Raw genomic sequence first — 25318 nt, forward strand, 5'->3', positions numbered from 1 at the left:
ATTGGCAGGCAGCGCAGTGTTGCAGGAAGCTCGCCGATAGCCTGGGTGCATTCTATTGTTGTTCTTGAGCAGCAGACAAGGACAGCTATAACATTCACTGAGTGCATTTCTTATGCAGGTAAATACTACATGCATGCACTTATAACCTGGCAGTTTAAGGAAGAAAGACGTTTATTAGCCCCCACTTTTACTAACTACCACCCAACAGCCTCGCCTAAACTCTTCCCTTTAAAGGAGAGGGGTGGGGGTGGGGGGGGATTCTCCTTGCGTACAAGTTCTGGAATGCCACATTTAATTATTTATTAGGAATCTTCCGGCAAATGACTAAATTTTCGGGCCCTAGATGGTAAAGTCACAGCATGCTGCAACGAGAGCTTAGCTGAAGCAGGTCTCATCGTGAAATCTGCCTAGAGCAGTGACAGATATGACCAGACAGTGCATGAATTACCTCCACAAATCAGTTTGGTTACTGCCCCTCTTGACATCAGCTCATTTCCACACTTCATTACCAGCTACAACACGACTTCATCTGCCTGTGCTCCAGTAAGATTCCTATTGATTGAGGTTTTCACAAATGGCACCAATTGATGAAATTAAATATTTAACTTGAGATTTGCCAAGCAAGTAATTGATTAGTCTTCTGAGCATTCTACATTCCTGAAAGATCACACTGCATGCGACAACAGATGTCATGCTATCACTGCATACAGACAATTTCAGATCAGTTTAATGTGTTAGATGTTCAATAGCTGCACTGCTGCACTGTTGTACACATGTTGCCATAGGTACACACGATCAGGCAAAGCCCACATTGCAGTGGGGGATATGGCCAAAAGAATTTTGGAGCAGGCTTTGTGGCAGGACAAAATTCCATTTGGAGCAGGAGCCCTATAGTGAGAATGCCACAGTTTAAAAAGTGACAATGCGCTGCACGAAGATTTGAATGGTGCAGGGCTATAGGAAGCAGTCTAGGGCAACTCTGTGTATTTATTTCAAATGCTGCCAAATACCCTTATTGCATAATTAAAATGAGCGAAATTTTGTATTGTTAACATTAGTGCAAATTTTTCTGTGCAAAAGTAGCCCAGATGCTGAGAAATGACTATTCCAGTTGATTTACGCAAAATCACTTTAGCGTGGTTTCCTTTATAAAACATTAAAAAAGCCCACAAGGTTTCAAATAGGCACGTGACTTCGCTCCTACATCACAACAGTAGCACTTTAAAATGTGCTCTGACTTTATTCATTCTGGCTTAACATTAGTCATTAAGAGGCCACCACGGTCACAGCGATGATCTGGGATGAGTGTGGCCACTTTGCTTCCTTGAAGTCATGATGCCACAGCAAGACCACGCCACTTGATGGCATAGCACATGTTCCTAGGAGACTATGACAGGTCTCTTGCAGTCCAACATGGGTGCGCCTCTCGCAACGAAACGTTTTATCATGCATGTGCGGTTTTTGTCTCACGGAGCACTGCAGCTTCCTCTTCAAGTGTTTGCCACAAAGAGACTCAGTTCAGACTTCCTCGTACCGTAACAACACAAGCTTGATATCATGCATGCACAACTGTATGCCAACCCACGAAGAATGCCACCCCATCATTGCAAATGGCTTAATTTATTTAGAACTACTATTTATATGAACAGGCTCTACAATGAAATTTCAAACTAACGTGGTCAATTGCAAGATCAAATCAGAAGCTCGGATGTTGATTGTGGTGTTAAAGTAGCGAATGTGAATGAGACCCATGGAATCGAGCTATATCAGCTGGAGCACATTTGAAGCCTTTCCCACTGTCTTACGTTGAACTTATCAGACATGTAACAGTGCTGCACAAAAGCCCTATAAGTCTAGCAGAACCCAAACTTGACACCATTTGAGCTTCTCAAAAGCAAATTTTTAACCGCTGTCAGCATACTCAGTGTAACACACCGCCTGACAACCGTGGCAGGTAGTAGCAGAGAGAAATGCCACCTGCTCCAGCGAGAGTGCAGGAATAGACAACTGGAAGGTGGCTGCCAGGGGAAGATCCCGGAGGGTGATGAGCACAGTAACTCACCGCCTGCCAGCGGTCGCAGGTGGCGTGTAAAGAGCTGCGCTCAAATTTAGCATTACAGACTATCGTATTCATACATCAATTTTCTAAATTAGTGTCAGGGCTGCACCTTCAAAATTCACACCCGAATTAAAAAAGAAATGTGGGCCTTACAAGAGTTTACACGGTATGAGCGCATGCACAATCTGATCACTATGTGCATGCCAACCCAATATCAATGTCAGCCCTATCACCTGAATACAGTAAAGCCTCGTTGATACGTTCCCGACTGATACGATTTCCTAGTTCGTACGATCAAAATCGCGGACATTAAAAATGTCCTATAGTGTTACACTATATTTCTCCCGGTTAATATGTTCCCAGAAAACATGATTTCCCGGCTACTATGTTTAAAATTTTCACAAATTGTGGTCGTATAATACGCTTATGGACCAACCGTACATATACAAACATAAAACTCGGTCGAACATGAGGGCACGCGAAGTGAAGAGCTGGAATGCAGCGGCAGTCACCTGCTGCGGGGCTTCTCTGCAGTGCATAAATGCAAGGCGGCCAAGCACCACCAATAACGAAAATAAAAACGGCACGCTAGCATTCGAGGCAACTGTTCTTGCGGGGACGTGACACGAAGAGAAATGCTGAGGTTTCTTTACGGTGAATTAGGGAAAAGAGGCGAAGCATCTACGAACTACAGCGATGCGCTTACATACGAGCGGGCTGGGTCTCGGGAACGCAGCTTAAAAAGCAGGAACGCTGCGACAATCAGCCGCTGCGGTGGCTTCCCCGTAGTACTTATGTGCAAAGGGGCGTAGCATCCGAAAAAAAAAAAAAGAAAGTGAAGAGGAAGGGAGTTTGGTTGCTTTTGTTAATGCCGTTGACGGACCGGATGCAAAACAAAGTTTGTTCCCCGCTTAAGACAGCTCGAAAGTGGACTGAATTATGCGAGCATTAGAACAGGATCTATTCAGATCTTGTGCTAAGAAATACTAACCGGAATTTTTATGAAGTGAAATTGTCAATAAATGTTTTTGTACCTGATTCAAAAGCTACCTTTCTCAAAACTAGGCGTTTTGGATAGTACGTTTGCCCGTATAAGACATTTTTTCCGCAATTTTTTTAAAAACGTATCAATGAGGTTTTACTGTAGATATTTCCATAGTCTGTGAGAGGAAGCGAATGCAATTCAACTCCGTAAGCATCTTAAATTGTACAAAAAAGAAATTGGCAGCCTAATGTTTGTTATATGTAAAACAGCAGTTTAAGAACTGCGTCCCACAGAACCTTTGGGTTCCTTTGAGTGCTTTTCTAGGTTGCCTGTGGACCTAAATCCATGCCCTTTTTTCACATCCATTGTTAGGTTGGAAGGGATAGAAGCCTGGATACACAAGGTTCCTCAGGACATTCTGAAAGCCATTATGGTTCCAAAAAGCTAGAAAGATTCAGAAACTCACGATGTAAAATATATTTCTAAATTATTACTTCCGAAATTCTTCATCAAAGCTGAACCCCGCTGTAAAAGCCGCCCATCGTGGGGGATTTAGAGTCAGTCCCGGATAATGGCAAAATTTTGATATATCAATAATTTGATATATAAAAAATGGACACAAAAAAGCTTATCTGCAACCTAGAAGTAAGAAAACACACAACTCACACTTGTGACATGCCACGTTTTTTTTTTTGTCAGCTTACTGGCAGCACCCAGCTCATTAGCCATAGCCTGCTTTGCATCGAAGCTGCAGCAGATGGTGCTCTGGAACTAGCCATTGCTGATCATAAGTGGTTTAATCCTGCTACCAGTACATTCTGAATAGAACAATCTCTCATTAAAATTTAGCTCGTTTACACAACTGCCTGCGGCAGCGGAGCATGGCAGGCGAGGGCTGCTGCTTGGCCGTGGCCAGTTACGTTGGCTTCACAGTATGACAGCTGTGTATCTAATGCTGCTTTTTTCGCATAACAGCGGTGTAATGTGGAAAATGAGTGCAAGAAACCGAAGGCTACTCTCAAGCATCCCAGACATTAACCTCAAAACATGACTTTATTGTGCTAGCGTTGCCAGCAGGTGCCCAAGGCCGTGCAGCCGACCCATCTCCACGCGCAAAAATAATCATGGAAGAGCCATTAGGAGAGGCGCCATTTCCAACGCCATTCGATATGCTGAACAATTTGGTGAAGGGAGTTCAATAAATGCAAACAACAGAGCTGTACTTTTCCAAAGGACTTTCAATGGAATGCTCTGACAGTTTGATATTTACAATAATTTTAAATTTCCGGGACGGCTGTATATGGTTAGCTGCAAGAGAATCTGAAATGCTTTGCTGTGCAGAAATTTAATTGTGACAACATTCTACGCTCCAGGATTAGACGTATAGGTTATAAAGAGCACCTAAATGCGTCCCTTCGAAAGCCCTTTTACAGCAATAGAAGAAAGCAAAGCATCACTGCCTGGGCTCTCTGCATAAGTTCCCGAGGTTTCACCCATTCACTCTTTGTACTGAGCAGACTCTGCTGCCAGTGCACTACAGTGCTGGGGTATAGCCTAGGACACACGTGTAGATGGCATTCATTTCACCAAACACTGCACCTCTTGTGGTGCCTAAAAGTTGTGCATTTAGCAGCAAATTGAAAGAATAGGGTTCCCTGCAGAGGCTCCACATGTTTCAGGCTAAATAGCGAAGCATAATCGTTTATTATAGACCCATGGTAATGGCAAAGCCAGCATACAGTAGAACCCCTCTATAGTGAAGTTGCTCGGACCAGCAAAAACCTTTACCAGTGATGGCATGGTGATGGCATGGCTCTGAAGATGGGTGCTGTCTGGTAATTTGGCTACTTACCAAACACAGTTTTGGTTCAGAAATGAAACGTTTAAAAATACCTTCATTCTTGCTCTTACTGTCCCATTTTGTGCTAATGATTTATCTTCAGTTATCATATTTTATCTTAAACATCGTCCCAAGTCTTGTGGAAGTACTGCATTTGCACAAATACAATATGGCTAAGAGTTGGTAAACCTGGATGTAACAAACCTCCATGCAGTGAATTCCTCGATGCTGCGGCAGCAGCCGCAGTTACACTATCAGCATGACCGTGAAACTTCTCTTTGCATAAATGACCTGGGAGGGGGGGTACTATAAACATCAAGGTGATTTCAACTACATTTGTTTCTTATTACGGTTTTCGTTTCCAAGTCTTCACACAAAAACTACATATAAAACCTAGATGTAACGAAAAATCGCGTACTTTTTAAAATTTCGTTATAACCAGATTCAACTGTATAAATGCAAAGGGGGGAGGGGGTTGATTCTATGAGAACAACACTTTGCATGAACATGGTGTCCGTCTTCCACGACTTCAGTGTTATTTATAAGGCAATAGTTTACATCTTAACATGTGCAACACAACTAGGGCCCGGCATAACCACCCACGCAGTGCTGCTGCACCTCTGCTGTTTGCTGCAACTGCTTTGTGTTACACCCCCCCCCCCCCCCCTTTTTCCCTTCCCTGCTCCTCACTTTAACAGTCTTTTTTTCTCAGCAGCCTGTGCCGCCTTCCTCCCATGTTCATAGTCAGCATTACTTTTTTTTTTTCCTCTGCATGCCACGTGCTTTGCCTCTCAGCCTCAAGGCCTTCACTAAGTTTGCTTCTCCTTGCAGCTCACAAGCCTCTTGGTTAAGCGATCTGAAAAAGCGCTGCTTTATAGTTTAAAGTTGATATCGATTTGCCTCCTCCTGTTGCGATTATGCCATTCATTACCTGTCTGTGGCTCTGAGATGCCCTAGACTATGCACATCCTGCAATGTTGTTATTCTGCAGGAAGTACGACACCATGGACAGAAGTTCTTTAGAATAATCATACCTTTATTAAAGATGTATTTACTATAAATTAAAAAAAATTAATAAACGAGCGAACCTCAGTTTCAGTTTTCTATATCAAGTTTTTACTATGCCGTGTTTACTACAGCGGGGTTACACTGTATTGTCGGTCATACAATGCACAACAGCACTTTCAATCATAAGGTCTAAAAACTGCCTGTGCCGCCTTCTTTCCATGTTCATAGCCAGCCATGCTTTTTTTTTTTTTCTGTTGCATGATCAAAAAATTTCCCTGCATTAAAAAAGAAAGCTGCTATTATTAAACAGCACTACAGAAATGTACTCTGCTTTAGACAATTAATCCAAGTGTCTTTGCCCAGCCGTCAAACACAGCAAGTGGAGCTGACTCCAAATGCCTAAATTGAATGGTTATGTTGTTGACACAGCCACAAAAACTGTGATTATGATGCTTCTGCTATATGTTTGGGAGCTCCGGAATTCAGCCAGAAAAGTTTGTTCAGCCACTGAGCCCACAGATGCACAGTCGCAAACTGCTACACCCTGGAAGAGGGCAGAAATATGACAAGTTTAGTTACCTCGCTTTGTTCCAGATGACTTTGTAGCTTTTTTGGCTTTTGCAGGCTCTTTCTTGGCAGGCTGAAGAAAACATACAACCATCATGAGCACATGCAATAGAATTATTTCAACAAGGAGCAGGTTAGATAAACTGGCCTTAACATGAATAGGCTCATAACTGTGCAACAGTAACAAAAAATGCAAATTTTTCACAACCTCCAACATCACTGAATTTAATGTTGCAAAATTACATTGCTCCAAAGTCTATTTCCTTTAAAAGCAATTCAATCACAGCTCACCTAGACTACTCAGACCAGTACAGCAGAAGACCATAAAGCTTATTAAACCACAATGGCTTTAATTCATCTTGCAGTTCACAAAAAAAACTGGCAGACGGTTTAGCATGGCTAAGCACAGAATATTGTGCAGTAGCACTAGTTACGGTGGGCTTAAGGTCCTTCGTGCTAAAGGCATTTCACTCAGACCTTTACCCAAAAGGCATTTACCATGAAGGCCTTCACCCTAAAGGCCTTCACCCAGGTGAGCCTGCAAGGTGTACACACCTGGCAGGTTGCCCACAACACGCTGGGCCGCTACAAAGCAGGCTTCAGGGACATACCGTATTTACTCACTAATAACCCGCATCAAAATTTAAAAAAAAAACACGTTTCAAAAGTGGGGGCGCAGGTTATCTGCGAATTTTTTCTTTGGGGGAGGGGGGTTTGGCTTCAGGGCAATGCATGGCGGCCTCCCCCGTGTAGTCCGCAATCCCCATCATCGACGTTTGTCAAGCCGATGAGGGGCCAAAAAAAAAGCATAGCCAAATCCACATTGATTGTCTGTTTATTCTTCCCCATGCCATTGGCCACGTTTTCTTCAGCCAACGTTGTTGAGCCTAGTGTCAGGCGCTGTTTCATGTACTACACCCCAGTTTGCACTGTTTGCCTGCTTTGTTTTGGTGTCATGAGTGCGACTCGGCGGCAGTGTTTCACACTGAAAGAAAAGCCAAAGATTATAGCCACTGCTGAAGAAATCAGCAAAGAGTTGCTGCTCGTACTGGATGCTCGATGCTCGTACTGGATTCCTTCAGAGGCCACTGCACTGATGCGGTGAAAGCTCGCCTCACCGAGACCGGCACCGACCTCATTATAATACCTAGCGGCATGACGTCCATGCTACAGCCACTCGATGTGCACCTGAACAAGCCGTTTAAGGCAGACGTGAAGCGGCTGTATGCCCAGTGGATGGCCGACAGCCTTTACGCCCTCACACCGAAGGGACGCGTGTGAAGGCCCGATATTCCATTACTGTGCCAGTGGATCATGGATGCGTGGAAAGCGATACCGGCCGGCTTGGTGCGTAAAAGGTTTAAAAAATGTGCCATCAGTAACAGCTTGGATGGTCTTTGAGAGTGGCAATAAAGCCTCAGATGGCAGCAGTAAGAGCAGTGGCGATTGAGAATTGGATAACCAGTGACGTGGTGGTGGTCGTTTGAATAAATCTTCTGAAAACGAAATGATGACCGAGTGTGCAGTTGTATCTTTCTAGTGCTCTTTTTTTTTTTTTTTTCAGGTAAACGTGCGGGTTATACGCCAGGTTTTTTTTTCCCGTGGAGTTCAAAGTTAGGGGCGCGGATTATATGCAGGGGCGGGTTATACGTGAGTACGGTGAATACAGTATATACGTACGTATGCACGAAATCAGAAAATGCACCAAGCAGTACTACTGCACTAAAAAAAATTGCAGCACATAAATGAAGCACTCCAAGAAATGCATAGCAAGCATCCAGCTGTGTTGCTCCATTTACAATAAACTTTGTGTAACTGAATGAGTGCCTAACCTGATTTTTCACAACCGAGTGACATAGAATGAGAATTCCCTACTACTATTTAGTTCTTAAAACTGCTCATATCAAACCCACACATTTCAAATTGCTGCCAATGTCAAAATAAAAAGTCTGCTTGAAAATTCCACAAAAAGAGTACAACAGTGCAGAACAGATATGCCAAGCTTACCGGAAATGTAATACAGTAGACTCTCATTAATTCAAACTTGAAAGGACCAGAAATTTTTGCTTGAATTATCAGAAGTGCACCTTAATATCTAAAACTAAGTACGATTTTCTTTATGGATATCTATACATACAAACAGAATTTTGGATCTATTTCTTTATGTAAATATAGCTAAAAGATTTAGCACCACATGTAATATGGATGAAAGGCAGTGATATATTTAGAGTGAAATCTCGATGCAACGAACTTCCCGGGGTCACAAATAATCGTTCATTATTTTGAAATATCGTAATAACGAAAGACTCGCGAAAAAAAGGTAGTAATATTACTGGACAATGAAAATACTGTACCTTCAGGAAGAGCACACAACAAGTTATGTAATTTTCAAACAGGAACGCAAACGAGAGGTTTAACGCTCGTTTTTTTGAAGAAATCCGATTTTCTTCTGGCGGGTACGACACAGCGCTCCAGGACGAACTCTTCAATGTCTTCAACTTTTTTGTGCACAGAATTGGGCACATTGCTACAACGTCCGATGAATGTGCAAAGTTTGGCTATGGAAGCAAGAACCTCCGCACTAGACACAGGTTTGTCCGCTTGGTCTGACGGCGGTGAGTCGGCATTGTCGTCCAGTTCATTTTCTTCGACACACTCTTCATTCTTGCGAACGCTGCTCATGATGTCTTCGTAGCCATTTTCTAGTTGGAGCAAGCTGCGACTGCCGATGGAGGCTTGTTATTTTCTCCCGATCTTTCAGTATGGTCGTGACAGTCGATGGCGCAATGCCGCGCTCCTTGCAGATGTCAACCTGCTTTTTTCCGCTGTCCACTTGTTGGAGAATATCCTCTTTTTCCTTAAGCATGAACTGTCGTCGCTTCATCTTGACGCAGGCGCCTGCAGAACTCATCGTCAGCACAGTCAACACGCGGCGGCGAGAAACAACTAGGCCTCGCGCTCACAGCGGCTGCACACTTGGAAAAAAAGAAAAGCGTGGAGGCAGTCATATGCACACCGTGGTCACATAGTCCCCCGACGGATATCCCGGCGACGGCTGTGCATGCGCGGAGGAGGTTCCGAATGGAAGCCACTGTAGTAAAGGTACAGTGAACTAGAATATTGGGTAGTGTGCTCACAGGCACTGCTTGGGGTGACCCTGCCGGTGTCGACAGGACGCGGCGGTGTGTGGTTGCGCTGCTCACGTCTTCACTGGCAAAAACGAGTGGCGCATTCAGCAGGCGTTGCAGTAGGCGTGGTAGCCAGACCTTGAATGGAACTTTATTTCTGGCCTGTGCACATGTTTATTCATTTGTCAAAGGTTCACAAGGGACACTGCATGAGGGAGTATTGCTGGAGATTATAATGCACTGCACACTGAAGGGTTGTACAGCTTTTTCTATTACAGTAGAATCTCATTACAACGAACTTCACGGGACCACCGAATTTAATTCGTTATTTTGAAATATCGTAGTACTGAAAAACCTTTATTTTCTTGTCAGTAATGCATCACAAGAACTAAAATTACGTACCTTTGCAGCAGATTTATGTATTGGTAAGTAAATAATAAACGATAACACTGGGCACAGTTTAACTACAATTTATTGCTTGAAGAAGTCTGTTAACTTCTTCTGGCAAGTAGACGACAAGCGCTGCAGGACGAACGCCTCCACATCCTTGACTTTCCTGTGCACATCATCGGGGACATCTTTTCAGCGCCCGAGGAATGATCGGGTCTTTTCTAGAAAGACTAGGACATCCGAGCCGGAAACAATCTCTTCCTCTTCGTGCGCTGATCCAGTGTCGGCATCGTCTTCATCGCTACTACATTCTTCTTGCTCACGCACTTGATTCACGATGTCTTCGGTGGTGAGCTCCGCGCATGTAGCCGCCACGCTGTCGCTGTCCACATAATTCGAAAGTCGCTGTCCACGGTAGTGGCCCAGCCGCAGACGTTTTCTGAGAGAGCGACTCTGGATGTAGTTTTATTATCTTGTCCCGATCTTTGAGCATAGTTGCATTTGTTGACTGTGTGATGTCAAGCTCCCTGCACAAGTTCACTTGCTTTTTTCCAGCATTCAGCTTCAACAGAATGTCCGCTTTTTCTTTAAGCGAAAACTGGCGTTGCTTCTTTTTAACGCGGGAGCCAGGAGAACTCACTGTCAGCAAAGCTAATGCACAACACAATCACAGCGCCGATAACTTTGCAGATCCTACCGTTCGCTGTCGACGTGGTGACACTGCGCTGAATAGGCTTAAGACTACGGCGCAGTATGCGACCACACGCTGGATGGATGATAATGGCCTTACCCTTTGTATCGGGCGGCAGCTTGCGCCGCCTAGCCTATATTCATTCAACGCGACACTAGCGTTGATGCCGATGCCGCTGAGGCTGTATCCGTTGCAACAAGTTCCCCAGCGCATAACTACTGCTTCGGATGATGATAGGCGTCAGCTTCAGGGATTTGGTACGAAACTTTGACGGAACTTCGCAATAACGAAGCGTCTTGCGATGATTGCGAGATTAAATTACATACGTTATTCTGAAATATTCGGTAATTTGAAATTCGTAGTACTGAAAGTTTTTTACATTTAAAATATAGGCATTCTGGCGGGGATTTTAAAAAAATTCGTAAATCTGAAAATTTCGTTAATCTGATGTTCGTAGTAACGAGGTTTTACTTAATACTTAATGTCAATAGTAGTAGCATGTGGTGTAGCGGCATTTGATTCATTTCAAGGACAAACGCAGAATTAAAAGAGTGACGGCGGCAACAATTATTTTAATTCGCAAGGAGCCGAGATGCACAGCCATTTAGACACAACAGTAACAGTGACTTCTTATTTATTTAGGCAGCCATGCAGCCACTGCTGTTAGAAACAAATGAGGCATATTTGTCACCACTGCATATATATGCTCGCTCATTTCCTCACTTCGTCTCTTTTTCTTTCAACTTGTTCTAGCACATCAGAGCAACGGCTCAGTTTAAGGTGCTTCGCCTGTTTGCGTTTTTCTCCCCTTTTTTTTGAATGACTCCTCTGACATTGAAGTGCAGTCTAGTTATTAAGTAAAACCGTATTACTTCTTCAGGAAGGTCTTCTGTGTGAACGGGGCAACCAACTTCTTTCTGCAGTCTACTTCTAACTACATACTTCCAACACATCAAGAATACTTTCAAAATGCAATTCATTCCAGCTAAACCATTCTGTGAAGAAGTTTTAAAGTTTCAACACAAAGCCATAAAGCTGCACCGATGGGTACAGCACAGTACTCCATGGTCACGGTATTTTGTCAGCCTCGCAAGGAAAAAGTTTTCATCTGAAGACTGCATTGTAAGCAAGGTTACGCACATTCGGTAATTTGTCTTCAATACACACTTACGTGCCACACACCCTGCAAGGTAGAAAAAAAGTCTACAATCACTTTTAGCAATGTGCTCATCGTGGTCATGCACTGGCATACAAGCTGAATTCTGTTCTTGATGGAAGGCCTTCACACTGAAGGCTGCTTATCTGGGCATGCTCCATCACGTCTTCAAAGTCTAGCAGAGAATCTAGCACTGTCTCAGGATGATTGCCTAGCATTAAAAATTTGGTCAGTGCATGGTGCTGGTCACATCCTGAAGACTGCCTTATGATTCCGAACAGATTCTCAAGAGGATCTTGGCTAAGCTTTGAAGTTATCAGATATCTGTACTTCAGCTTTTCGTTCAGGTATGCCAACAGTTGAAGTCTGCTGAAAAAAGTCAAATGAAGAACAGCGGCTGTTGAGGCGCTCAGAAAACCACGACTGCTTTTTACAAGCCTCTGCCAATTGTCAAGGAATGTTAAAAATGTCTTAATACGTGAACGTCACCATACGTGAACAAAAACGTGAAGTGACTCCGAGAAGCGCACAAACCAGCGCAAAACAGCACAACGGATCAACAAGACCTGCCGTTGTGGCTCAGTGGTTAGGGTGCTCGGCTTCTGATCCGGAGTACCCGGGTTCGAACCCGACCGTGGCGGCCACGTTTCGATGGAGGCAAAATGAAAATGGCGCCCATGTGCTGTGCGATGTCAGTGCACGTTAAAGATCCCCAGGTGGTCGAAATCATTCCGAAGCCCTCCACTACAGCCCTCCACTACGGCACCTCTTTCTTCCTTTCTTCTTTCAGTCCCTCCTTTAACCTTCCCCTTTTACAGGTGTCTGCCGAAATGTGAGACAGTTACTGCACCATTTCCTTTCCCCAAAAAACCAATTTAATTTACAACAACAGCGCAACGACATGGATGGCAAATCCTACCATGAAGTCTACTGTGGAGCCACCTCGTGTCGGCGCCACGAAGCAGAAAGAAGTCTGTCGACATTCGCGAGGCCACCCCTCCCCATTGAGCCGCCGCAGAGTGAGCACACTACCCACCCAATATTATAGTTCACTGTAGTAAAGGTCTCCCCCCACTTTCATGTATATTGGATTGGACTGGATTGTATCGGATGACTGCCCATATCGATCAGCAGAGCTAGCGTGTCCCTCACGGGCAGTTGGCTCACTTCTTCGGGGTAAGTTCGTAATAATGAGGCGCATTTATAATAGGTGGGCAATTAAGTTATGCTTGTTATTCTGAAATGTTCAGTATTTTGAAATTCGTAGTAGTGAAATAGTTTTACACTGAAAATAGACATTTTGGCGGGGATTTTGAAAAAGTTCATAAATATGAAAAATTTGTTAATGTGAGGTTCGTAGTAACAAGATTTTACTGTACTCAAGTGTGATTGATAAAAAGTTATCAATAATGGGTTGGTTTCCCAATAGAGTAAAACCACATTAATTAAGACCCCAAGGAAATGAAAAATGGTCCGAAAGAAAAAAACTTTCAGGAACAGTTTCGCATCGTAACTAATTTAACTGATAAAAAAAATAGGCAATGACCGTCTGCTTTTAAGAGAGAACTGCACGGCGATGGGGTCATTTTTCTTAATTCCGCCATGGTGTACCGCATGCCCGCTGTTGGGAATATACCAGCCTCCTTACAAGCAGCAGCATCTACGTAAGAAGGCTTCACCACACAACAAGCAGCTCATGGTGAGCACGCATTATCGATGCACCACATTGATGAAAAGAAAATTAGGGGAACGAACATTTGTGCCCGAAAGACAAGATACAAACTAAAAAGAAAGAAAAAAAGACACAGCGACACGCCAGTTAGCAGCCGAACCAGCATGCAAGTGGGCTTGGCTCGCTGAAGCGCGGTCAACAGCTTAAATCGTTGTGGGCTGGTAGCAAAGCTCAGAAAACTAAACTATGCAGTGACAGGGCAACTTCGATCGGCATGACCCTCCCTAGGACAGTGTATGAGTAAACTGTTTGGAGGCGACGAATTTTCAGCTCACGCAACACCGGAAACCTGACCTATCCAACCTCAGTTGTTGCTCTTTCGCACGCCGGGAGCGTAGGAGCAAGACAGAATGTTTCAAACTTTGTCTTTTGTCGAATTAAAACAAATCGCAGTACGAATTAAGGCAGTAGAGAATACATTGAAAATATAACCAGCACCAGCCAACAAAAAATTTTGAAATTTTTTTGGATTAACCGAAAGTAAGAATTTTCAGAGTGAATTTTCGAAAGTGTACTGTATACTGCCAATATACCATGCCACACCTTCACCAGAGGCACTTTCAAGTATTTGTGCTGCACTGCTGGAATCATTTTTAATGTGTGGAACATTGTTTTCAGTAAGTACAAGCAATAATTATCTACTAAGTTTTTATATAAAATACATTTTGAAGCCTGCAATACAGTTTCTTTTTCTTTAAGGGATGGCTCCTTCAATGAGCACGAATTCTTTAAGTGCCCAGAACATACTGAAACTGCAGCAACTTGTGATCCCAATATTTTGAATAGCTAGTTCAGAAATTACAAAAAATTGTTAACTGCTGCGTGTTAACGTCCCAAAGCGACACGTGGGCTATGAGGGATGCCATAGTAGAGGGCTTCGGAATGATTTAGTCAACTTGGGGTTCTGCACGCCACACTGATGCCTTTTGCATTTTGCCTACACAAAAATGTAGAGCCACTGCTGCTGGGTTCGAACCCAGGTCTCCAGCTCAGTAATGTCGGTGACATTGTGATGCCCACTGCTGCAGACACCCTATGACACCGAAGATACCAACCCACAAGTTCTTTTAGAAACCTGACAATCCACTTCACTTATTTCTTACAATTTACAATGCACTGAAGCTCGAAGTACCCACTGCGCTGCTGCTACCATTATAAAGGCTGAATGGCGGGCCAGTTGGCGCAACATGAAACAGGAGCACAAAGGCTATTGTCTGGACTAACGACTGAAGAAAAAAATAGAATGGTTGCCAATAAACCAACTTTTCTCACAGCTTTCATTACAAGAGGGAAAAAAAAAATCTGCAGCACAGAATACTGAATCCAGAGAAAAGCAACCCAGAAGTGGCTGGTGGAAAAGTTCACACAAGTCAAAAAAGCTATATTCTTTATTCTTATTCTTTATTCAATAATTACCCCGCATTGCCCGAAGGCGTTACAGCAGGGGGGTTACCAATTTGCAAAAAAGACATCTTCATTAAAAGTGACAGAATGCATGAGCACATAAGATTACCACTGGTGAAGAGGGTCACCTGGCACTTCACAGCTGCAGGTGCGCTGTGCAATGTATTTGAATGAGGTTTCAATTTAATTAAGGCAATGGAAAAATATGAAAGGCATGCAAAATCCCAGAGGACAGGTAGAGAAACACAGGAATTCTGGTGTGGCTACACCCTTTCAATTTTTTTTTTTTATGGATAAGAAATCTGAACTCTTGAATATGAACACAGTGTTCTCATGTGCATTGTTAACAGTGCGTGTATGGCAAACTTGTACCTGGCAGCCTGTCTCTCAATAAAACCTCAATTAATTATTCAGCTAATAATGTCCTGTGACTCCTCTGCCTTTGGTTGCATCCATTTAGCTTTAAAACATCCCTTTATAAACATGGTGCAACTCCCCATCTCTCCTTAATGTTATGGCTGCATTTTGCACCAGCTATTAGATTTCAGCACGTTCAGCGATGAGCTACCTGTGCATGCGCACTTCCATGAAGCACCAACTGCACATGTGCAATGGCCCCGAAAGGCCTCGTGCGAGTGAAGTTGGGTCCCAGTGGAAGCACGTCAGGGTAGCATGTCACAGACACCACCGTTCTAATGTTCACCACTAAACACACCGACAGGGTGCTCACCCGCGACTTCTTCACAGCACGGCTACGGCTACGAACTTCTTCATCCTGTAGCTTGCGGGCAAGTTCCTCATCATCACCATCATTGCGCTCCTGCAAGTAAGGTGAACAATATTACATGGATATGTGCACAGTGAGCAGCACTAGTTTGGTCACCTCGTGAGTGGTAGTTGATTAAAAAAAGAGGTTGCCTGACTTTGGCACATGCGAGGTTTTCTCATGGTGACTTTACAGTAAAACCTCATTAATTCGACCTTCAAGGAGCTGTGGAAAATAACGTCCGAAGAATCAGAAGGTCAGAAATAACAAATGTGCACCAACACCAAAAAAAAAAAAAAAGTTGCCAGAAAGCATTCACACCACAGTAAATTAGACAAAAACTGGGCGGCGGTTGTCTGCATTCGAGATGACAACTGCACGGGAATGACATTTTTTTATTAACATCAATGCATTACTGCGTGCACACTCTGGATTGTTAACGCAGAGCTGCTGCAGAATATTGATAAAGGCCTCCGTGGCTTCCTTCACGGTGCAACGCGGTAGCAGTGGAGCCTCTTCACAAGCTGCGCCGTCGCGTGTGAAGAGGCACCACCACACAAACAGCAAACAACGCGTGGCGAGCATGCAGTTTCGCCCAAATAAAAGAGTGGAACATTCAAGCGGACGGAACCGAGAGAAAACCCCGCCGCGGTGGCTCAAATGTTAAAGCGCTCGGCTACTGAGGCGAAGAAACCGAGTCCAATCCTGGCCACAGCGGCTGCGTTTCAATAGAGGTGAAACGCTAAAGGTGCCCCTGTGTTCTGTGCGATGTCAACGCACGTTAAAAAACCCCAGGTGGTCAAAATCCTAGCCCTCCATTACAGCATCCTTTATGGCTCACGCGCCATTTCAGGACATCAAACCCCATAATTTACAATTTTTCGCACCAAAAGGCATCTCGCCTTCTAGTGAGAAAATGACAAGAGTAGTGATGCGCTAGCCAGCATACGAAACTGCAAAGAATTGTACTTGGCTGGCTGATGCGTGGCCAGGCCACCGTTGCCATGGCCTGGAGCAAGACTCATAATAAAAACCAAAACTATGTGACCGTACAATTTTTCAGCGCCAGCGCACCGTGAACGCTGTTACACCTTCCGTTGCTTGACACAAGAGGTGCGCAGGCACCTCTCCGACGTGATATCTGACAAGATGAGAGACATTAGCACAACCGCTCGTTATGTCGTTCACATAACGACACTGCCTCCGGTCGGGAGCACGTCAGAATTCACCAGTGCGAGCCCAGCAGCATCCGAATTAACAAGATTCTGACGCCATAGACTTGCACAGGTGTTGGCTAGGACAACATCGGCAATCCGAATGAGTATCTGGGTTTCCAAATTAACGGGGGTTGAATTAACAAGGTTTCATTGTTTTGATTTGGTGCTCAACAGTGCAAGTACAAGAAGTCACTCCCAGAAGAAGCCATGCTGTCAGTCACTGACAGCTATTTATGCTTTGCCAAGCACAAAGGTGCACCTTTTTTCACACTGTCTCCTTAAAGCTGTATAACCTCAGTTCCACTACAGTTTGCGATCAACTGATGCTTTATGTACGATACCATACTCTTAAATGCAACTTAAGAATGCACAAATGCATTTTTACATACCAAAAACTACACCAGAGCTATGTGGTAATATTGCAAATAATAATAATAATAAAAAGTCACAGACAATCAATGCGATTCATGCGGTGCTGTATGTGTTAGCATTAGAGTCTGCATCTCCTGCACCCAGCTTCAGCAGCTAAATGACCTGTTTGTGTCTGAGTTTACTTTCACAATGGGCTGGTGGTATGGGGAGGTGTCAGGAGGTTGTTGGAGGTGGGTGGAGAGTGGAGGTTGGTGGAGGATGGGTGGTTGGGTTGCAGGCGGGAGGGCTTGAGATGCATTTTTACTGGTGGGTGCCCAGAAGGTGGCGGCTTCACACACATAGGCAGACAGGAGTGGGTGCTGCCACTGACATGTTATACAGCCTATGGACAGCGCTTTCCTCTTCTCCACCCACTCCTCCCCTCTGTAATTGGCCACCATGTTTCCTCCTCTCCATACCCTCTACGTATTCTGATAGGCGACTGCGTTTCCTCCCGTACCTCTCATCCCCTTCTGTGATTGGCCTTCACATTTCATCCTCTCCACTCTCCCACCTCCTCTCTACATTTCGTTCAGCGGCATAACACAATAATTGTGGCCGGTCCACTCTTGACTACCGCATACCATCACTTTATAATTAACTTTAAACCCACATTGACTTTACTGCCTCGCTTAACATATTTAGACACGAATTAAGAAATTTTCTGCTGAAGCAATGAATATTACTGCAATCCAAATTAATGGCACTGACCAACAAGAACTGACACCACTACTCGACCGACGGACAACTGATTGGTTTTCAACTGATTAACTTCTGTTTGCATCATAATGTGCTAGCATGTATTGGTTTTTTAAATGTATAGAAATGAAATATATTACATTGAATAATTATTGTATAACTCTTCAGAAAGTGTAAACACTGCATTTGCTATTTGTATAATTTTTTTAGGAAGTGTAAGCACTGCATTTGCTCTAGGTATAAGCTTCATGTTCATATTCATTTTGATTGTGCTGTAAAGTCCACTGCGTGATGCTGCCTGTAGGCCCCCAGGGCCCAGTCAAGCTGCCTGTGACAGTTTTTTGCCTCCCCAACTTGTAGGTTGGAAATAAAGTGGATTTGGATTTGGACTATACTCTGTTTCATACATCAAGTGCAACGCTGAGAAAGGTACGGCAGTAGTCAGCATGAAAAAATAAAGGGAGGGGTATTACTCTGCGTTTGTTATGTCGCCGAGTGGTCTAAGGCACGGGAAAGCGACAGCATGTCGTCAGCAATAAGAGTGCATTTATTCAATCTCATGGCAAAATGTATCATGTAATAAACCTGCAGGCAAAGCATTTACTAGTTTTCACTGACCACAAGGAACGCACTACTTTTTGTTCGCGGATGCAGGCAGCGCAAACAAGAGTACTAGCTTTGACAGCATTGCACCTGATGTGTGAAACAGAGTATAGACACAAATTTTGCAAAGAGGGGGGTAGTAATGAGAAAACATTAAAAAAAACACCAGCATGTACCAAACAGCCCCTTGCTCAACACATGGCGGCATGTGGTGGTGATGCGTGAAAATATGGTGGAAAGAAGGCTTTAGCGCCATCTGTTGCTAGCACTCCCTTCATTGTGGGCAAAACTAAGGGCATATTTTATTGAAAAATAGTGATGGCAAGCAAAAATAACCAGCTTCACAGTCACATTAATGTACGTGCTTTGCAAAGTGATAAACGGTTTTTTGTGTGCATGTGGTATTGAAAAGTTTATACTTCATTTTTTCGCATATGAGCAGCCCTGACATTCACAAATGGAACGCTAGCAAGAAACATCACACCCTTTTTTCCATTGTACTTCCAAACATAGCCACTGCATGAAGGGCTCCAAGATATATGGCACGCATCCCGTGCTCGCTTTTACTGTGCTCACAACTGTATACTTTAGTGGAGGGCAAAATAAGGGAGTGCTTTATCTTAAAACAGTAAGTTTTTTCGCATTTCACTCCCTTCAATATACAGCTGCCATGACATGGAAGTGAACCCATACACTTGTACACAGCAGCAGGCTATTCCCTTAAATTACTTTTCAATTTTTAAAAAGGGGAGCCACAGAGACTGTACAATGAATAAAAAATAATTGAGGGGACACTTAAGCTCTGCCTTGAGGGCATGACGGGATAGTGCAATGGGATAATTCCGATATATGCAGAATGTCATTCTCTACTTCACATTCATAGACCCCTGGGAGTCCTCATACCCCTCATGGCACAGTGGTGCAGCAATTAAGCAATGCGCCACTGCCCTGCGATGGTAGGTGCTCCCAGCGGTGGGGCTTCTGCAACCCAGGTTGATCTTCCCAAGCGATCAATCATTAACAGCCACCTGCCACAGTGGACAGCTTTCTCACTATCTGGTGGAGCAGGTTGTGATGACACCGTAAGGTCACGCGACGTAGGTGGCCGACCTGCCTTGTAGGTTACTCACTGGGAACCACCTGCCAGAATCATGCTCGTGATTTTACGCTCACAACACCGACAATGCCAATGCGGGATTTTTTCGGTAACAGGGCCTTTAACGCTGTCGCGTTAACAGTAATGCTGCCGCGCACGCGCGTGTTGACACTTGATGTTATCCATAAAAGGTGGCATCTGCATACAACCTTGACAGGTGGCGGTTAAATTAATGATTGCTCATGCGAGGTTGCTCGGGAAGAGCAACCTGGGTCGCACAAGCCGCACTGGTGGCAGCATCTGCCATCCCAGGGCAGTGGCGCACCGCTTGACTGCTACACCACTGCGCCAGGAGTGGTGCGAGGACTGCCAGGGATATATGACTGTTAAGTAGAGATAATTCTGCACATATGAGCATTAACCTATTAGCTATCGCGTCATACCCTAATACGGAGCATGGGCCGCGGTACGGCAGCGACTGCCTTCACAAAGTTACCGCACAGGTCAGAAGGGGTGCAGTGGCATCGCGGTGGCAGCTACATACAGCCATGCAGAGGTAGAATTGCCAGCTAAGTGGCATCGGGTTGCATCACAATGCGAGGAGACTGCAATCACAAAGTGAGCGGGTGGGCTTACGCCTTCTCACACGTAAGCAGTCATAAGTGTCTTTGCCGACTTTTTTATCCACACCAACACCAAATCTTTTCTCTTACCCTTGTAACATGGGAAGATAATATGTAAAGTATTCATCATGAAACACCGACATGCCCGAATTGCTACCCTCATGAGCATGTCAAACACCCTGAAAGAGACTCTGAATTTCATGTATTCAGCAGTAGCCTTCAAAACTTAATGCTCACTACCTCTAGCTCATTTTCAGAGCATTTTGTACAAGTTTAAATGTATTTTTTCCCTCTAGAAGAACAGTCAGTCATCAATATGGCCACCTGCTTTCTTTCACTCCTGCTTTGAACCCTCCCCTCAAGGCATGGTTTGAGGTTTCCGTGAGACACAGCTACTATGCCTTTCCTTTTCACACAACCTATATTAATTTCACTTCCAATATAGTTGAAGGAGCAAGTGATGTCATTCACAACGTCACAATATGACTTTGCACCAAGACCAAAACAAACTATTTGATAAAGATGACACCACAACCTACTCATAAAAAAATTTAGTAGCAAGATATGCACGAAGATGTGAAAATGACCATAACATCAGCAAGAGCAATGAATACACAAACAACGCATGAACCAATGGGATGCAATTTTACACATATCACACGCGAGAAGGTACTGAGTTGCATGTTTTTTCTATTTCCACAAATAGATACTCTGGTATGAGATGCTGTAATAAGTGAATTTCACTTCAGTCCCTCTCTAAGCTTAGGTGGCTGCAATTCAGGAGATACACCAAATGCAACATGGCAGCTATAAACAAAGGGATTTCAAACAGCTTCTAAGCAACAGAAGTTCACTCATCTTTGGAAAAAGACTACTCTTGTTCAAAGTAAGCATGTATTATTAGAGGAAAGGTAATCACGAACTCTTCAAGTGAGATAAAAACATTTTGTTGCACTACATAACATTTAGAACACACTGTTGGGAATATCTCGGGGGGAGAACTGCTGCAGACCCTCTAATGTACCATGCACCACAGCCACCTGTGTACTGACACTTTTATTGCATCTTTTCTACTAGAAAAGGCACCGTGGTGGCTCAGAGGTTACAGTGCTCGGCTGCTGGCCCGAAAGACGCAGGTTTGATCTCGGCCATGGCAGTTGCTGTTCAATGGAGGTGAAACGCTAAAGGCCAATGTACTGGGCAATGTCAGTGCATGTTAAAGAACCACAAATGGTCAAATTAATTGGAGCCCTCCACTACGACGTCCCTCACAGCCTTTTGTCACTTTGGGACAATAAACCCCATAAACCAAACCATCTACTAGAATACTGGCTGTTCCCTGTTATGTTGTGGTGTGCAAATTTCTTTCATTAACTAGCTCCCGTTTATTCCGTTTTACTGTTCAACTATTTTTATGCTCAAATGTGTATGCATGCCACATCTCCATCATGTGGAAGGAAAGAAACTGCAAAAACTTACCTCATCATCATCTTCCATCTCACTGGATGAGCTGCCAGTAGGTGACGCAGAGCTCCCAGCACCATTCTGCTCCTCGTTGCCCTTGGGCTCCTCTTTTTTCTCAGTGGGTGTAATCAGCTCCATCACCAGGTTGTCAATTTCCTTTTTCCTAGCAAAACAAGTCACACGCATTAGGATAGCTGCCAAGATCAGTGCAGCCATCCGTAGCATGACCCCAATTTTTTGCAGCAAAAGACATCTACAATTTTTTATGCTGTCCCTTTTAATTCATATGCCCATTGCAGCTTCAGTAACACTAACGTGCATAAGAATTGCACAGAAACATTGAAAGGAAATGCTGAGTGCTGTACAATAGCCAAAAAGGCAGAACAAAACCTTCATGAACCAGTTGAAGGTGCACTAGAAAAATAGGCTCACTTTTATTCCTACCCATCATAGCTGTAACTCAAACAATGTCAACTTTTTCCCAACATGACAGTATACTAGGCAGAACTGTAAGATCGAAAAGGAACATTTTTCTGCTGCATTTGGCAACTATAAAAAAGTTAAAATCGTGTGACCCTAAACTAGCACACAAGCTTGCTTCATATTAAATTTTCTGGCCTTGTAAGTGGTATAGATAACCGAGATATTCAAGATTATACAAGAGGAAGGGTCACTGATGTTATGAATGTTGCACACAGGGGCTTGCCAATAATTTACCAGTTATTTTATCACTTAGTTTGCAACAGTTACCAATTATATCCCAATTATCTGTTCATTAGTGATGCAATTAGTCACTTTTTTCAAGGTAAGAACTTTATATACCTTTTCACTGCAGAGTCATGAAGTATTTTGATATCAGGATTGCTAAAAAAGGTAAGTACACGAAACAGCACAGCAAGAACACTGCTGTCACCTACACCCCCGCAAAAAAATGTAACAGAGATGACTGCATAGACAGTCAATAAAAATATGCAATAATCACGTCTGAATGCATTGTACGACAGCTCACCCTTAAAGGCACAGTAACCGCTGTCCTTGTAATTGTGTGCTCTTTTGTCTACATTTCTGTTCACATTGCAGCTAGTTCCATTAAATAGGAACCAACTTGCCCAAAAAATTCTTCAGATTTATGCACTTGCATCATTGTTTTTGCATTTGTATGCATAAACTTCTAACATGAGACTAAAACCTGTTTATTGTATTGTCAGCTTCTAGCATTTGTAAAATGAATATTCAATGCTTATGTACTGCCTTGTTAAACTCTGACTTAATGTATGCACATGACTCATTCTACTTTGTTAACTGTATTGCATATGCTGCCCCTTTCCTGCAACGACCTCAAATATGAGGCTACCAAAATGCTGAAATAAATTTATAAAATGAATAGACAAAATCCAAAGCAGGTTGAAAATTCAACCTTCTGTCTGGATCCCGGCTAATTGTTTGACAAAATTATGAAGCTAAGACCACAAACTTCACAAGCCTTTATTAGATCTTATCCACACACACAAAAAAGCATGCAAGTCTTTAAAGCAAAGATGAGCTTTTATACTATACAGACGTGCCCCCTTAATGCAGACACTTTGGTTCCACGCAAAAGTGTTGATAAAGAAAGTCATCTGTAATAACAGATCATAAAGAAAAACAAAAGGAAATATTTTGAAAAAAAAAAATAAGTTTACGGTTATGGACTGCTTAAGAGCATAGTGGCAGGCAGTGAACAAGAAATCGGGCAATCTTGAAAGGTCCAGGTGTATTAGTCTGATTGCCATTCTCTTTAAAATCATGTGGTGCAGGTTGAAGCACGTTTGAAGTGCCTAGTGGTCCACGAGACACATGATGGTATCCTCTTGGTGTGATTATCTCCTACTCGACTGTTCCCATCCCAAGAACTCTGTACTCATTTGGCAGACAGACAGCTACTGAATGTGGTTTTCAATGTAGTGCATAGACAATTTTTTCGCAGCCACTCATGCAATGCGAGAAATGGTAAGGCACATTGCCAGGGCACCTTGCCACTATAAAGCATGAAACCACACACACACACATTCAAACACACGCACGCATAAAAAAAAGGCCATTACTATGGCATTTGCACTTCCACACTGCCTTTTGTTGATGCTCTGCACTCAGAATAAAAGGGGCAGAACATCCAGTCAAGGCACTCGGGATTTTGTCCTCATTGCTGTCCATATTAACGGGAAAAAAATACATGGGTCCCAGTGGGCTCCGTGCATTTTCGTACTCTCCATTGTCCGGACAATGAGTTTCCATATTAACGAGGCATAAATACCTTGAAAAAGTTTGGTCCCCAGAAAAACTGTCCATAATTTGAGTCATCTGTATTAACGGGAGTTGTATTAACGAGGCACAAATGTACTCCTGGACCACCTCTCAGAGCTCTACGGTAGAAGCTATAAGCACGAGGTGATAACATCCTTAAGTGTGCTCTTCTCACATGCTTACAACAAGCCCGCCCCTGAGAACGGGAAGCTGTTGCATTAGACATATAGCTTCTGTTCTATGTCCATACGCAGTAAGTAAATAAGGCTACGAGCTTACTGACTTACCAAAAAATAAAGCATTTGCTACAGGTTTTTGTTAATTTCACGACAGTCAGGAAACATTAACACAAGCTTCCCGAAGCATTTGCAACACTTGTTAATATCTTCACTAATGTGGTCTCCCCAAAACACACAGGTTTGGTTTATTCACCAAACTGACAACTACACAAGTGCAGATAGCAGTAACGGCATCAGCATAACACTGAACAACAATATATATATGCCAAACAAATAAACATCAATAATTCCACAAAAAAATTTAAACTAGCACTTCCCAAACCAAGAGACATTTTCTTGCAATACTAACATTGATTCCACACAGATTCAATTATAAATTGTGAGGCTTAATGCCCAGAAGCGACACACGGGCTATGAGATACGCATAGTGGAGGGCAGCGGTTTAATTTAGAACACCTGCGGTTCTTTAACATGCACTGACATTGCAAAATACGCAGACATTTTTGTATTTCCCCTCCACACTGATTAGTAGACCTCTCTGACACAGGCAATACATAATGCATACAACCAATTTTAAGTAATGTTTGACATTAGCACACACAACTGGATTAACTAGAGCTCAAAAATAACTAGAAAACAAAGCACATACTAAAAAGCGAGCCTACTTTAATGACAGTGAGAATTCTGTAAACATAAGGAAAGGAAAAAGTTCATCAGGCAACTAATTTGCACTCTGCAATAAAATAGCTCACATAACCTTGATATTGCCAGCAAAAATATAAAAACTGATAAAAAATTTACAAATTTATTACCATAAAAAAAAAAACACCCCTTACATAAGACTAAGGTTACACAGAAAAAAAAGAGACAGCCCAACAAAGACCTACAAAGCAGGAGCATACTTCTGGCACACTTTCAAGACCAAACTTGGCTCATGACACACACGGTACGGAGCCT

General features: G+C 43.3%; 1 protein-coding gene across 1 annotated transcript in view; it reads right to left on the bottom strand.

Annotated features, from left to right (window-relative positions):
• Window positions 1-25318, bottom strand: part of Non2 (upstream activation factor subunit spp27 homolog Non2) — a 48061-nt gene that overhangs the window by 20481 nt on the left and 2262 nt on the right. The window contains exons 3-5 of the mRNA XM_077645799.1: window positions 21855-22002; window positions 15691-15780; window positions 6472-6532 (exon numbers count right to left, since the gene is read on the bottom strand). Of these exons, the coding sequence (XP_077501925.1) occupies window positions 6472-6532; window positions 15691-15780; window positions 21855-22002 (299 nt within the window). The remainder of the gene's footprint in view (window positions 1-6471; window positions 6533-15690; window positions 15781-21854; window positions 22003-25318) is intronic.

The sequence above is a fragment of the Amblyomma americanum genome, chromosome 1 (assembly GCF_052857255.1).
Source record: "Amblyomma americanum isolate KBUSLIRL-KWMA chromosome 1, ASM5285725v1, whole genome shotgun sequence".
Lineage (NCBI taxonomy): Eukaryota > Metazoa > Arthropoda > Arachnida > Ixodida > Ixodidae > Amblyomma > Amblyomma americanum.